The sequence below is a fragment of the Gossypium hirsutum genome, chromosome D13, assembly GCF_007990345.1.
Source record: "Gossypium hirsutum isolate 1008001.06 chromosome D13, Gossypium_hirsutum_v2.1, whole genome shotgun sequence".
Classification (NCBI taxonomy): domain Eukaryota; kingdom Viridiplantae; phylum Streptophyta; class Magnoliopsida; order Malvales; family Malvaceae; genus Gossypium; species Gossypium hirsutum.
In genome coordinates, this window is record NC_053449.1 from 64748319 (window position 1) to 64764485 (window position 16167).

The 16167-nt window shown below is 34.3% G+C and overlaps 3 protein-coding genes across 5 annotated transcripts; 2 read left to right on the top strand and 1 right to left on the bottom strand.

Annotated features, from left to right (window-relative positions):
- The first annotated feature begins 1103 nt into the window (after positions 1–1103).
- On the top strand, positions 1104–7533 carry LOC107936019 (ABC transporter G family member 28). The gene is made up of 14 exons (XM_016868664.2): positions 1104–1430; positions 2391–2467; positions 2570–2851; positions 2968–3031; positions 3119–3265; positions 3387–3421; positions 3676–3749; positions 3960–4852; positions 5034–5330; positions 5423–5917; positions 6221–6369; positions 6450–6739; positions 6815–6948; positions 7031–7533. The coding sequence occupies exons 1-14, from the start codon at positions 1198–1200 to the stop codon at positions 7185–7187; spliced, it is 3327 nt and encodes a 1108-aa protein (XP_016724153.2). The 5' UTR covers positions 1104–1197; the 3' UTR covers positions 7188–7533.
- A 1095-nt stretch (positions 7534–8628) lies between these two features.
- Positions 8629–13014, top strand: LOC107936017 (uncharacterized). Of its 3 annotated transcripts, XM_016868659.2 has the most exons (10): positions 8630–8799; positions 8895–8945; positions 9480–9596; positions 9899–10219; positions 10621–11054; positions 11138–11237; positions 11720–11779; positions 11865–11957; positions 12038–12151; positions 12617–13014. In XM_016868659.2, exons 1-10 carry the CDS (start codon positions 8719–8721, stop codon positions 12929–12931), a joined length of 1686 nt encoding a protein of 561 aa, XP_016724148.1. In that variant the 5' UTR covers positions 8630–8718; the 3' UTR covers positions 12932–13014. The 3 variants fall into 3 exon arrangements, with proteins under 3 accessions (XP_016724152.1, XP_016724148.1, XP_016724150.1); XM_016868663.2 differs by lacking the exon at positions 12617–13014 and having other exon boundaries at positions 8629–8799; positions 12043–12151; XM_016868661.2 differs by lacking the exon at positions 8895–8945.
- A 343-nt stretch (positions 13015–13357) lies between these two features.
- On the bottom strand, positions 13358–15156 carry LOC107936013 (lysM domain receptor-like kinase 3). The gene has a single exon (XM_016868649.2). The coding sequence runs from the start codon at positions 14908–14910 to the stop codon at positions 13567–13569; it is 1344 nt and encodes a 447-aa protein (XP_016724138.2). The 5' UTR covers positions 14911–15156; the 3' UTR covers positions 13358–13566.
- Between the last annotated feature and the right edge of the window lie 1011 nt (positions 15157–16167).

Genomic DNA, 16167 nt, shown 5'->3' on the forward strand with positions numbered 1-16167 from the left:
AAAAATGAAAAAAACAAAGTGATTTTTATAGTTGACTATCCATGTTAGGGATGAAAAAGCTTCAACCAATACATTTTAAATATTTATTTGACTTTAAAAAATTAAAAAATATTATAAATGACTACAAAAATTAAATTATAATAGAACGAGTAAAGTGGGAATGGATAAATTCAAAATACATGAATTTTTTTTTAAAGATTATATATTCATAGTGAAACAAGACAGATGAAAAAATAAAAGTGTGTCAACTTTAAAACAATAGTGATAGATTTCGTAACATCCACCTTTGCCTCGTTCGATCACCACCTCTAATCTACAAACTGTAGTTACTATTTTATTTTTTTATTTTTAATTTTATTTATTTTATTTTTTCCTTTTTATCCAGGATCGGAAATGCAATTGAGACTAGAAACCCTAACCTCATGAGAGAAAAATGGTGACCGTATATGTGAGGGAGAAGGATTAAATCCTGGTATTTTTAAAAATTGACATGATAAATTTATTATCGTATTTGTAATGTTATGTCAGTTTACTATTATCAAACATTATTTATAAAAGAACAAATTAAAAGATTTAACGGCGGTTGTTTACATTAAAATTGAAATTTTGAAATTAGAAAAATATGGCAACTAAAGAACATTGACTAAATATATGATTTTACGCGTAGTATAGGACTAATAACAAAATTTAACCAATTAGATTTAACTGCTACCATTTGGTTAGGACTATAATTTCAAAATTTAAAATTATACAATTCAAAAAGTAGAGGAACTAAAATTGGTCAATTTAAACTATTGAGACTAAATCTACAACTTATGCATATTATAAGGACTAAAAGGTAAATTTGACACGTATGGAACACTGATGACACAGTTTCAACGGCTTCTTCTTCAAACTTTGTTTGACTTTGACTTTGAGTTGTAAATTTTATTTTTCTTTATTTTTAACAAAAATAATAATTATATTTAAAAAATTGTTGGTGAAATTCTTCCTGTTTTAACGGTTTTAACGGTTTCATCCCACTATTTTCTCCCTACCATTTCTTCCCCTTGAAAAAATTCCAAACAAAACATATTTTCCATTTTCCCCATCTCTCTTTCATCTAAAAAATGATTGTTTATTTTTATTTTTTCAATTCATCTCATGTAAATAAATAAATATTTTTTTCTTTTTTTTTCTGCAAAATAAGTCATTGAAATGACCAAAAATAAGATCCAAACATGGAAATTTCTTTACGTTTTAATATTGATATCCAGCTTTTTGGTTCATGTTGTATGTCAAGAAGAAGATGAAGCTAGCGGTGATAAGTTCGGAAACAGCGCTGCCGCTACTGAAATGTTCTCTCAATACGCTTCTAGTCGATTTACTAATCTTTCTTCTAGCTTGAAAGACGATATACGGGCCAAATTCAGCTTTTGCATTACTGATGTGTACGCTCTAATTTCTCTATTTTTTGAAAAGTTTTCTAGTCCAGTCGATTTTGTTGTCTTTTGAATGCTTGCCGGCTCTTCATATTTGAATAATATCGATTTGTGCTCACGAAGCTGCGCTTAGAAAAGTAGTAGCTTATTTTTAGTTGTAAATTCAGCTTTTGAATTACTAATGTCTACGTTTCCTTTTTTTAAATGATCCGTCACCGCAAGTCGATATTGTTATCTTTTGAATGCTTGCCGGCTCTTCAGATTCGAACAATATCGATTTGTGCTCACGAAGGTTCGCTTAGAAAATTTGTAGTTTATTTTTAGTTGTAAATTCAGCTTTTGAATTACTGATGCGTACGTTTTGATTTCTCTGTTTTTTTCCTTCCTTTTTAATGATCCATCACCGCAAGTCGATATTGTCGTCTTTTGAATGCTTACCGGCTCTTCAGATTCGAAGAATATCGATTTGTGCTCACGAAGCTGCGCTTAGAAATATTGTAGTTTATTTTTACTTGTAAATTCAGCTTTTGCATTACTGATGTGTACGTTCTAATTTCTCTATTCTTTTTTGAAATATTTTTTCTTTTTTCTTTTTTAATGATCCGTCACCGCAAGTCGATATTGTTGTCTTTTGAATGCTTGCCGGCTCTTCAGATTCGAACAATACCGATTTGCGCTCACGAAACTGCGCCTCAAAAAGTTGTAGTTTATTTTAGTTGTAAATTCAGCTTTTGAATTACTGATGCGTACGTTGTAATTTCTCAGTTTATTATTATTATTTTTTAATGATCCGTTGCCATATTGTGCTTTTTGAATGCTCGCTACCTCCTACATTCGAGCTTAGAATATCATTTGATTACTTATGAGAGAGTATTTGAGTAGTTGCTGAGAATTAGAAAGAACAATTTGTGCTCACGATAGTTATTTTTAGTTTTGAATTCTTATTTCATTGTTTTTCTTGGATTGCAGGGAAACTGATTGGAATGCAGCATTTAATTTCTCAAAAAACCCGAAATTCTTGTCCGAATGTGCCAGATCAACTAAAGGTTGAGATCAGTAATTTAAGGGTTTTTGTTTTAAATGTTAAATCAATAAGATGAGATTATTGGATTTAATGAATTTTGTTTTGGGGTTCTTTTTTTCAATAGGAGACATGATGAAACGCGTATGTACAGCAGCAGAAGTCAAATTCTACTTTAGTAGTTTCTATCAGAGTGGAGGTGAAGCAAAGAAGTCCAGTTTTTTGAAGCCTAATAAGAACTGTAATTTAACATCTTGGGTTTCTGGGTGTGAGCCTGGATGGGCTTGTAGTGCTGGTAAACAACAGAAAATTAATCTAAAAAACTCCACTGAGATACCTTACAGGGTTCAAAATTGTTCAGCTTGTTGCGAAGGATTCTTCTGCCCTCGTGGAATTACTTGTATGATACGTAAGCGTTCGTTGTTTTGCTGCTAAGAAACCAAGGAACATGATTTTTTTTTTAATGCCTGCCAATATCTCAATAAAGATGGCTGATTTTGTTTTGTTTTTGGTTCATCACTGAAGCTTGTCCATTGGGTGCTTACTGTCCACTTGCGAACCTCAATACGAGTACCGGCGTATGTGACCCGTAAGTTCATTCTTGTTTTAAACATTGATTCCGTGGCTTTGTTCTGCTTTAGCATACACTAATATCAGTAGCAGAACTCCTTTGCAGATACCGTTATCAACTACCTCCTGATAATCCAGATCATACATGTGGAGGAGCTGATACTTGGGCCGATGTTATGAGTAGCAGTGAGGTGTTCTGTTCAGGTGGATCATACTGTCCGTCTACCATCCAAAAAATTCCTTGCAGCAAGGGGTATTGATATTATCCCACAACTTTTCATACTTATTTGTTTTTCCTTGAATGCATCAATACCATCTGCTTCATACTTTCAGAAATGCCATTATTTGTTTGTTTGATTGTTTGTTCCTTCCAGGCATTACTGTAGGACAGGTTCTACATCTGAACTCTGTAAGTTTTTCCTCAAATAATTTACTGCTAAATTGAGTCTTGTTCCTTCAAAAATAACAATGCTTTCGAGTGAAATTTACTCGATTTTCACGAGCATGGTCAATACAAAGAAACTATACCCTGTGATATATGTTCCTATGACAGTCTGACTCGTGTTACGGTTTTATCTGTCATATTCATCTGTTGCTTTCTTTTGTGTCATTTCACAACGTGTGAAAGAGGTAACCAACCTTTTTACCAACTGAACTTTGCAGTGTGCTTCCGTTTTGCAACTTGTAATCCAAAGTCAGCAAATCAAAACATCACTGCATATGGCCTCATGCTTTTTGTGAGTGAGAAGCTTACATTTTGATTATAAACAATATGGCATATCATTCATTGGAACATGTCATTCTTTTTAAAATTAAAATTTCAAAGTTCCTTTGCTCTTTCTGAATGTTATCTTCATTAGTGGCTAATTTCTTCAGTGAAGTATTAACCAAAAATCAAGCCAGACACAATGGTGAGGAATTTCTGAATCTTGAATTTGCCAATGTAGGCTGGACTAGGATTCCTAATTGTCATTATATACAACTGTTCTGATCAAGTTATTGCAACTCGAGAGAAGAAAAAAGAGCTATCCAGGGAGAAGGCAGTTCAAAGTGTAAGAGAAACTGCCCAAGCACGCGAAAAATGGACTTCGGCGAAAGAAATTGCTAAGAAGCATGCAATTGGGCTGCAAACATCGTTTTCACGTACATTTTCCAGAAGAAAGTCTCAAAAGCATCCAGCAAGCCAAGCTAAACCTGCAGCAGCAGATGCTGCTGGATTAACTGTATCTACGGGTACATCTCAGCAGCCAAAAAAGAAGGAAAAAGGGAATCTCACAAAGATGTTACATGAAATAGAAGATAACCCTGAAAGTCATGAAGGGATTAATATAGAAATTGGAGATAAACAAGGGAAGAAGAATCCACCAAAGGGCAAAGATTTGCATACCCAGAGCCAAATGTTCAGATATGCTTATGGTCAAATCGAGAAAGAGAAAGCTCTCCAGGAGCAGAACAAGAACTTGACCTTCTCAGGTGTAATTTCAATGGCTAATGAGGTTGATGACCTTATTAGGAAGAGGTTTACAATTGAGATTGTCTTCAAAGATTTAACCATCACTTTGAAAGGAAAAAACATACATCTAATGAGGAGCGTATCTGGGAAATTATCTCCCGGTCGGGTTTCAGCTGTTATGGGTCCATCTGGAGCTGGAAAAACAACTTTTCTTTCAGCTTTAACTGGAAAAGCTCCAGGTTGTGTCATGACTGGTTCGGTTCAAATAAATGGGAAGGATGAGTCTATCCAAGCTTTTAAGAAAATAATTGGTTTTGTTCCACAAGATGATATTGTGCATGGAAACTTGACAGTGGCAGAAAATTTATGGTTCAGTGCTAGGTGCAGGTATGCCACACTTATTTCAGCCATGTAGGAGACCTTTACTTTTTCATTCATTGATGGTGTTACTTTTTTTGGTGTGTGATTTTCTACTTGCGAATTGTTGCATTACATTACATAGCATTCTACACTAAAAAGCAGTTTCTTGGTTTCCCCTCATCACTAACTGGATTCCTAATTATTTTAGACTCCCTGCCGATCTGGCAAAACCAGAAAAGGTTCTAGTTGTTGAAAGAGTCATTGAGTCCTTGGGACTGCAGGCTGTGAGGGATTCTTTAGTAGGGACAGTGGAGAAGAGAGGAATCTCAGGGGGTCAAAGGAAACGAGTAAACGTTGGGCTGGAAATGGTCATGGAACCTTCTCTTTTAATATTAGATGAACCAACATCTGGTTTAGACAGTTCATCTTCCCAATTACTACTTCGAGCTCTTCGGCGTGAAGCTCTTGAAGGTGTAAACATTTGCATGGTCGTTCACCAGCCAAGGTAAGTTTATTATCATGGCAATTATGTTAGTACGCCAATATTACTCAGTAGCTGAAATTCATGGATGCCAATTTTCTTTTGTTGCATTTCAGCTATACCTTGTACAGGATGTTTGATGATTTGATACTTCTAGCAAAGGGTGGACTTACTGTATATCATGGGCCAGTGAAGAAAGCTGAAGAGTATTTTGCTGGCCTTGGAATTAATCTACCTGATCGTGCTAATCCTCCAGACTACTTCATTGACATTTTGGAAGGTATTACAAAGCTAAACACAGGCACAGGTTTAACGGTTAAACAGCTGCCGGTAAGATGGATGCTTCATAATGGCTATTCCGTTCCCATGGATATGCTGAATTCTATTGAGGGAATGTCCGGAAAATCTGCTGAAAATTCATCACATGGAGGCAGTAGTGCTCATGCCACCGGATCGGAACAAAATTCCTTTGCTGGCGAGTTGTGGCAGGATGTGAAATGTTCTGTTGAGACAAAGAAGGACCGCTTGCAACATAATATCTTCAAGTCAGCTGATTTGTCAGAAAGGAAAACGCCTGGTGTATTCACACAGTACAGATACTATCTTGGAAGGTAGATGTTCAAGTTCTTATGTGCTATGTACCTGGATGCTTCATTTTTCCTAAAAGATTCATGTCCGACACCTGTGTCCAACACATATCAGGACATTGGTCTCAAGGTATGATCGCACAAGTTTATGGCTTAAGAAAAAAAGAAGAAAAAAAGAGCATAACCCTGTCGGTACATACCTTTATCCGACACACACCCGAAGTCTGGGTTACATAGCATATATATGCTCATATCTCTTTCAAATTTGATTAAATAGTGAATACTCATGTTTTTTTTAACCTGTTATAATGTCTGGATTCTTTGCAGGCTCCTAAAGCAACGATTACGAGAAGTTAGGACACAAGTGGTAGATTATTTAATTTTATTGCTTGCTGGAATTTGCTTAGGAACACTAGCTGAAGTAAGCGATGAAACATTTGGTGCAATGGGTTATACATATACAGTTATTGGAGTTTGTAAGTTAAATTTCCCCTTTAATTCACCTTCTTAATGATTTAAACCATTTCTCACCGATCCGAAACTCGATTGCTTTCAGCTCTCCTATGCAAGATTGCAGCTTTGAGAAGCTTTGGTTTAGATAAGCTGCACTACTGGAGAGAACGTTCATCCGGTATGAGCAGCCTAGCTTACTTTCTAGCTAAGGATACGATCGACCATTTCAATACTGTTATCAAGCCTTTAGTGTATCTCTCCATGTTCTACTTCTTCAACAATCCAAGATCATCTGTTTACGACAATTACTTCGTTTTAGTCTGTCTGGTATATTGCGTAACAGGCATAGCCTATATACTCTCCATCCTTTTCGATCCAGGTCAAGCTCAACTGGTAAGAACTATGGATTATAATGTTAACATTACTACAAGGTATATGAATTCACCTCTCACATTTCTTTCAATACAGTGGTCAGTGCTTCTTCCAGTTGTTTTGACTCTAATAGCAACTCAAGGTGGTGACAGCAAGACTGTTGATTTTATAGGCGACTTATGCTACACTAAGTGGGCATTAGAAGCCTTTGTGGTCTCGAACGCTAAAATGTTAGTTTTACTCATTGAGAATGTTGCTCCGACCCTTTCATTTTTCTCGAAAGTTGATCAAACATTTCATTTCGGGTTTCAGGTATTCCGGAGTGTGGGTGATAACACGATGCGGTTCGCTTTTGCAATACGGATACGCTCTGAAGAATTTCGGTCGTTGTTTGGTCTTGCTTGTCCTAACCGGTATACTTACCCGTATTGTTGCTTTCTTTAGTATGGTAACCTTCCAAAAACGATAAACTCCATCATCAAGCTAACCTTACTTTCATACTGTATTTATCATTATTCCTTAGTTCATACATACATACATACATACATACATATATATACATTATACATATGGTAGCTTTGTGTTTTCTTCTCTCTCTTTTGTTAAAGAAACTACAGTGAGAACAGCTGAGTGGAAGCTATAGATCAGTTTTGTTTAGCTTTTTTTTTAATAATAATAATAAAAAGAAACTGCTGAGATGTGCAAAATGATTGCAGTTAGATCTTCCTTTTTTTTTAAAAAAAATTCATTGCTTGTTTATATATGTATGATTCAATTACAATGAAAATATAGTCACCACCAATTTTAGGGGGACTTGGATCAATCCCTTTTACTTTGTTATATTTTGTTTCTGTTGTGTATTTAAGCTGAGTTTCTGCTGCTAGTTCTTTGGATAATAAATAATAAATGATATAAGATAAAACAGATCTATATATATATTTGTTATACTTTATACTTGGGTTAATTCGCAATCCACAGAACTAGAGCTCATTCTATGGCGCTTGCGAGTTATGGACCCGTGCGAACGAGATTCTCTAAAAATCTCTTACCTCGCGGACCCAACAGTGAGGTGGGCACCCAGTATGAGAACCGCTTCTTTGATAGGCGTATGACGGCTGTCATGTACATGTTATATTCATCTATTATTTTAATGTGACAACTCATATTTACGAGAAAAGGACATCAGTAAATCAACTAAGGTCTCGGAGCTAATAATGAGACGACGCATGGTACCTAGGATAAGAGCGAAACAAAAGAAGGCAGGTAGTGACATTGGCACTTTAAAAATATACTAAATGATTATCCTATTTTCTATAAAAATAATTTATTTTTCAAATACATTTTAATGGCACTTTAAAAATATAATTTTCACAAAAAATATATGATATTTTCATGAGAATATTTAATACAGCTCCACGCATAAATTTCATGCATTGTCAATCAATAATAATATAATATTTCATCCTAAAAGAATAATATAATATTTGAAAATTTATAAATAAATACTAATAAATTTATTTAAGATAAATTCAAATTTTAAAATTTAAATTTAAAATTTAACACTCAATACAAACCCTAAACGCAAAATCCAATAGTGAATGGTAGAAAATTTTTTATTTCTAACCAAAAAATCACCTAAATTTTAAGCCAACAATTAAAGCAAAATGGATTAGAATGATAGCTTTGCATGAATTTATATAAAAATTATGGAAACAAATCTCAAATAGTAATTGTATAACCTCAAAGTAATCCTTAAATAGATCCCAATATTGTAAGCAACGTTAATGGCTTCTTTTTGCATGATGTCCCATTCACATACCAAGAGACGGTTAGTCCTCCCCAATACCTTTAAACCAACCTTCACCCATTGAAAGCTCCTCGCCATCTTCAATTCTTCATATTAATATGTTCTCAAATATATACAGCAACAACAAAAGAACCCAACAACCTCAACACTCTTCCTTTAGTTTTAAGCTTTGGGGGTCTCTTTTTTCTTTTAAATGTTTTCAACCATGGCATTTGATGGTGGGGTGGGTTTCAAGTTGTTCATGGACAGCCAAGCTGATTTGTCATTGGAGATTGTAAGTTCTGAAAAACCATATAATGTTTATGGTGCCTTCTGGTTTTTGGCTATGGGTTTTTTTTATATGTCAATTTTTTTTATTATAAATTCTAGAGGAAGAAGAAGCTTAGTGGATTGCAAAAGAGAGAGGCACTTGAAAAAGAGGTATCGTTTTATTACGAGTACCGTGCATTTGTAAGAATGAAGATGTGTATATGTTTTTTAACCATTGATGTTAGAAGTAACATGATATTTTATGGGTAATTGTATTAAGGAGGTGTTTATATTAGGAGTTATGTTGTATTTTATTTCTTTTTATTTAAAAAATGAGTAAATTAATCTTTATATATTAGATCAAAAAGTAAATTGGTTCTTTCTATTAAAAAAATCATCAATTTTTAGTGTTAAAGATTGACGTGGCTGATGAAATAACCAGATAGTTACATGTGACGTGCCACGTGCATCTCATGCTGATGTAAAGAGACCGGCTTTAACAGTAGAAATAAATAGAATTCTTAACACAAGGACTGATTTGCCTTTTAATATTACGTAGAATGATTAATTTATCTTTTTTTAATAGAGAACAAAATGTAATATGATTCATAATAGAAATGGTATTTTTTAATTACTTTTTGAAATTTTTATTTATGGGTTTAAAGATGATTATATGTTATATTTTTTGAATTCATTATTATATAGGTTTCCATGCTTCAAAATATGCTAAATCAAGAAGAAAAAATGCATGAGATTCTTACACAATTTCAGCTTCAAGAGGATGGCTCTTCCATCTCTATCCCAGATTTCCTCCCTCCGAAAGTAAGCCTTTTCTCTCTCATTTTATTCTCTATACATACATACATACAAGCATGCATATATATATATATATATGGAAGCAGCATATTAGCATAGTAGAATTTCTTAGGATCACTAGAAGAGATTGGGTTCTACCCTAAATTCCTTGTCACATTATTCGGATTCTTTATTTTCTTTAATTTATTGGCGCTTTAAAGATCAAGCATACTCGTATATACGATACATATTCAACGTGTTATGGACAAAAAATAACAGTGACTAACCATGCACTTGTGTTATATATCCATATTGTTTGAATATTGTAGATGAAGGAGCTATTAACAGAGCTGGCTATGGTAGAAAGTGAGATAGCTCATTTAGAAACCCAAATAAGCCAGCTTAAACATGGTCTAAACCAAGAACATGAAGTCATCATCACAAAGGAAAAGACACCATCAAAACAAAAGAATCCCATAATGCAAGATCAACAAGAAAATGTGGTTTTTGAGACCAAGGCTTTGCATTTCATTAGCAAAGCTATGAAAGGTGATTATACTCTTAGTGACTTCATGAGCCTAAATGAGACAATGGGGAATTCAGGAGCACTATTCCAAGAGAAGATCCTGAAGAAAAGTGGTTACTTCAAGGTAAGGCTTCTTACATATGAAGGTCCTTCCATTACTAAAATCATAAGCGAGACCTTAGATATTAAGTAACATAATTTAAAATAAAAAAAATAAAGAAAATGAATATTGTAAAAATCTTGGTTTTGAGATTTTCAAAACGTTTACATAAACTATAGTTCTATCTCTTTTTCTTGGAAACATTTTATTTTTCTTTAAAATTTTTATTTTAAATTATGTCACATAAGATTTCACGTGTCATTTAATGGTTAAATTAACGGTTTCAATAGTGGAAGGATCTAGTTGATATAACATCAATAGTTTAGAGATGTAATCATAACATTCAGAAGTTAAGAGGCCAACTTAGAATTAAGCCATAATTTGAAGATATCTGATGCAATTAACCCTTTTTGTTCTTTTTTCAGGCAAGGGAAAGTATTGTAGAGGCCAACTTGGACCTACCACCAAAATCACCATCTAGCGCACTTATTGTAGAAAAGAATACCCAAAATTGGCATCCCAACAAGTTATCAGAGAACATCATGAAATGTTTGCACTTCATTTTTGTGAGGTTACTTAGAACATCAAGAGCAATGGAGCTAGAGAAGTCAAGCAATGTTACTAGGTCTATGAACACTCCATTAAGCTCAAGAAGCTTTAGGGTAGAAAATACCTTGAATCCCAAATCAAATCCACAAAAGAAATTAAGGCAACAAGATCCTTATGGTATTTTCAATATGGAAGGGTCTATTCCAAGGGACATTGGTCCTTATAAGAACCTTGCCATGTTCACATCAAGCTCTATGGACCCGAACTGCATTTCGACTTCGAGTTCTATTCCTTTACTTAAAAAGCTAAGGTAATATTACTTGGACTCGAGTCCAAGTGTTTGAATTTGTGTTTTTGTTTACACAAATTTTGATATTGTTTTTCCATCTCCAGGGTCTTGATGAGCAATCTCCAGAAAGTGGATTTAAGGGTATTAACTTACCAGCAGAAACTGGCATTTTGGATCAACATGTACAACGCCTGTATTATGCATGTATAGTATGGAAATGAACCTTCCTTTTATTTATCAGTAAAAGTATCATAGAGACATTGTGACTGAGAGTTAGATTACATTTTACCCTTTTTTACTTAAAAAATAGACAAATTAATAGTTCATGTACGTTAGATCAAAGAGCAAACTAGTCATTTCTGTTAAAAAATTCATCCATCTACTATTATAAATTGACGTGACTGATGAAGTAACCTGACAGTTACATGTGGCATGCTATGTGTACCTCATACTGACATATAAAGACTGGTTTTTAACAATAAAATTTGATGAATTTTTTAATAGAAGGATCCGTTTTTTCTTTGATCTAACATATATGGACTAATTTACTCCTTTTTTAGTAAAATGGATAAAATATAATTTGACTCCTAGTACATAATTCTCTATGGTGCTTTTACCTTTGTTTATGTCATTTTGAGAGAGGTCATTGCATTATGTGTGCTTAAATGATCATTTCGTTATTATAGGGATACCTCCAATATGGTCTACCTGATACTTCTGAAGATCTCTTGGCTATGACGAACAAGGTACATCTTCCAATTTAGTTTCTTGGGGTATTAAAAGTAGTGTTATCCCACATCGGTTAAGTAATAATGTCTTATCGAATTCCAGGCAACTCTCGATGTCAGAGGTAACAAAATAAGTGCTCAAGCAATGGAACATCACATTTTGGGGAAACAATCAACAGGTTTAAAGATACAAGAGGTAATTTTTTTTAGTACTGTCTCTATACATATATAAGTTCTGGTTTTTGGCTATATCCTAAAACAAGATCATATCCAAAGGGTAGTGACAAAGAAGACGACAGAGAAGCCACCATTCGGAAGCTTTACGGACTTGAATTAACCGACCGAAACGTCATGTTCGCTCTATGTTGCGGAACTCGATCTTCACCAGCAGTAAGTTCCATGGCAAAAATCTACCTATAATCTTAAACAAACTATGCAAATAAATTGCTATATCCTCGTATTAGGACTCAATCTTTTAAGGGTTGCTCGCATATAAAGATCATATAAGGGCCTAATTTTTACAAAAATCTCAATTAAGGGCTTTTTATGCACTTTAGCCCAATTTGTAATAAAAATTAGGTGAATATTGATGTGTTTAGAACAAAATACATAACAATTGAATCAGAAAATGCTTGAAAATTAAAGAACGGCCCTTATTTGAGCAATACATTAGAAAAAGTTTGACCCTTATTTAACTATTTTGAAAGGTATAAGTTTCATTTGAACACTTGTAATGTTAAGCCTTTATACGATCATTTTAAAAGATTTAGTCCTTATATGAGCAACCTCTAAAAGGTTAGGCCCCAATTCGAGGATTTAGCCAAAATAAATCAATAAGGTAGCCCTTTTTTTCAGGTGAGAATATACACCGGTGATGGAGTTTCAGCTGAGTTAGAGAAATTAAAACAAGAGTACTTGCAAGCATCAATAGTGGTGAGCAATACAAAAAAGATTGCATTCCCAGAACTGTTGCTGAACAACATGTTTGATTTTGCTGTGGATATGAACTCATTGGTTCAATGGGTTTGCCAGCAATTACCCACTTCTGGTTCGTTAAGGAAATCAATGGTGGATTGTTATAGGAACCATAATGCTGGCAAAACATCATCTTCCATTAGTGTTGAGAAAATACCATATGACTTTGAATTCCAATATCTGCTAGCTATGTAAACAAATTTTCCTTTCGTTTGTTTGGCATGAAAGAAAATATGAGATTATTTATCTGAGAAAATTTAAGCTTCTTGTTGGCGCCATTGTTATGGAGTGGTAAGCATAGCTTTTTAGTCTCTGCTTCTTTTTCTTTCCCTTTATCTTGCAATTTAAGATATTAAACGAACCCCCCCGCGTGTGTAAAGTCTTTAGACTTTGAAATAGCCAAACCTTTTTAAGTACTTAATTATAAAAAATTATAAAATAGTCCCTAAACTATTCAATTTTATTACTTATTTAGATAATGAATACAGTTTCAGATATTTAAATCATTAATTATAAAATACTTATAACTTTGATTATATATAAAAGATTTTTTATATATTTAAATCTTGAAAATCTTGAAATTGGTTTTTTGTGGATATGAATATTTAATTCAAATATCAATTAAAAATTTGAAAATTTAACTGAGATTATGTATTTCCAATAAATTAATCACAAAAAATTACAGTAATTATGTTAAAGACTTTTTGTTGTTGCTGTTGAATACGGAGAAAAAATAATTAAAAAATTGGTAATTTTGCACTTGTTTCAAAATCAACAAAGAAATACAAATTAAAATTAAACTAAGAAAGCCGCCATTTTTCCAGCTCATCTCATCTGGGCGCCAGTGAGACAGAAATGCCTGTCGGAATATTTACATTATCCGACCACTTTTTAGATTCCAAGTAAAGTTTCGAAATTTTCCCCGCCACGCGTCCCATATCTGGCCGTTTATCTGGATCCACGTGTACGCAATCCAACGCTAGACGTACCATCTTCTGCGCCACGTCGACCGGAAATGAATCGTTCAACCGTCTATCAATCCACCTCCTCAGCCCATCACTTCCCTCCGCCGTCGCTGCCTCCGCAGTATCCATCAAAGACGTTCGTACGAAATTACCTGTCTTTTTATCGAACCGGTATTTTAACGCCTCCTCACCTGAAAACAGCTCCAAAACCACCACTCCGAAGGAGAAGACATCGGATTTCTGCGTCGCGACGCCGCTAGATCTGAACTCCGGTGACATGTAACCTCTTACGCCTTCGAATTGTCTATCTCCGCTATCAGATCTCTTCAATTTCCTTAAACTCGTGGCGTTAGCTTCTTCCGTTATTTCTTCGATTTCCGTGTCGCGTTTCGAGGTATCAGTTTCCACCGCTACTTCCTCTTCCGTTTCGCCGCAAAGCTGTGCGGTTCCAAAATGGCAAATCTTTGCATTGAAAGAGGGCTCCGTAACGATAATGCTGCTGCTTTTAATGTGATTATGAACGATACTGAGATTCAATCCGGTTTTGTTATGAACATAATCAATGCCGTGAGCGAGATCAGTAGCAATCTGCATTCTTGACATCCAATTCGAAAGAACAGTAAAGCTTGGATTTCTAGGGTTTCTCAAACAATCAACAAGATTCGATCCTTCGACGAACTCATAAACAAGGTAAATATGATCTCCGGAAACGGAAGCACCAAGGAGTTTAATTATGCTCATGTGATGGCTTCTACAAATGACGGATAATCGTTCTTTTAGCTGAGACGTTTGAATTTTGTGGCGGAACTTGCGCTGGAAAACAACGGTGTCACGGCCGCGGAGGTTGCAACGCCAACAAGCGGCGGTGGAGGCGGAAGAGGAGGAAGAGTACCGTTTGGCTAGGAAATTGTTAGTGGCAGCTCTGATTTCACTTACGTGATAGATGTGAGGGTTTTCAGGGAGGGATTCACGGAGGCTTGAAAGTGAAGTACGGCTTGAAATTGATGTTCCGGTCCCAGATGACGTCGCTTTGGTGTACGATAAAGAGGAAGTGTAAAGGTCGCTGGTGGGATTAGAAGAGGAAGGAATCGCGGAATGACTCAGGCTACTTGACTGAGCTCCAGGGGAGTGACTCGGGCGAGTTCGTTGAGATCTGGACAAAACAGGTCGAGGTTCCGACGCGTCGGTTGCCTTTTTGGTTTTGCACATAGAATTGAAGGAAGAGGACCAAATTGGAAAAAAAATCAAAAAATGGATGAATTTGGGGTTAATTAGTCGGAAATATGAACAAAGAAAACATAGCGAAACAGGCGATGATTATTTGTTATAGAGAGGGGCGCCGCCGTGAACCTGCGCAAGTGGGAACACTCCCCTGGTAGGAAACTTGTGGAAAATTCTTGGTTTAGTCCTTTTAAATATGAATTTTTTTAAAACAATTATTTAAAAGTTTAGAAATTGATATAACATGAAGACGAAATACAACGCGTTTGTCCTTTTAGGCCGAAAGAAAGGGACTGACCCTAAGCTTGTTGGACCTTTTCTTCTCCGGCAGATTAAAACAATTATCATTAGAGTGAAAATTAATCATTTATTTCATATAGTATTTTAATATTGAAATTTCAGTTAAATTTTATTATTTTTAAAATACTATATAAAATATCATCTCATCTTATTATTTCTATATGATACTCACACAAATCTCACATTATTTTAATTAATAAATTTAATAATTATCGTTTTGAGTCAAGATTGAAAATTTAGTTCAAAAAATATAGAAATTAAAAATAATTGAATTAGAAAACAAACGTTAAACTTATAATTTACGCATAATATGAGATTAATAATAGAATTTTGACTTAATAGATTTAATTGCTACCATTTGAGTCATGCTTAAAATATATGGAACTAAACTCACAATTTAGCATAGATTTGACCAAAATTATTGATTACTATTTTAAGAAAGATTTTTCATTAAATACTTGGTCAACCTTTCAAAAATAGTTTAATTGTTACTTTTTAATGAAAATAATTATTAAAATATTAAATTTTTAAGCATGACAGCCCACATGACAATCCTTGCGTACGCTATGCTATTTTTTAAAAATTTTATGAATTTCTTATATTATATATATAAAAGACAAATAATGTCCTGCCATTGTGAAGTACTCGTGGATTGACATCTAGGTTTCCACGTCAATGTCGTTAAAATCAATATTTTCATTATGCCTTTATCAATATAATATTGAGAGATTAGAAGAAACAATAATAAAATTTAACCACTCCTCATTTGCTCACACAGTAGAGTGAACTCACAGATTGTGATATTTTCAGACACTTGTATATACACACTTTTTACAGTATCTGCAAAAACTGTTAGAATGTGTTAATTTAAATATGGGTGTGGAATGATGACTTGTTAGAACGTCAAAATTTGGACAAAAACAAGAAAGCTTGTTCTTTGCGGCT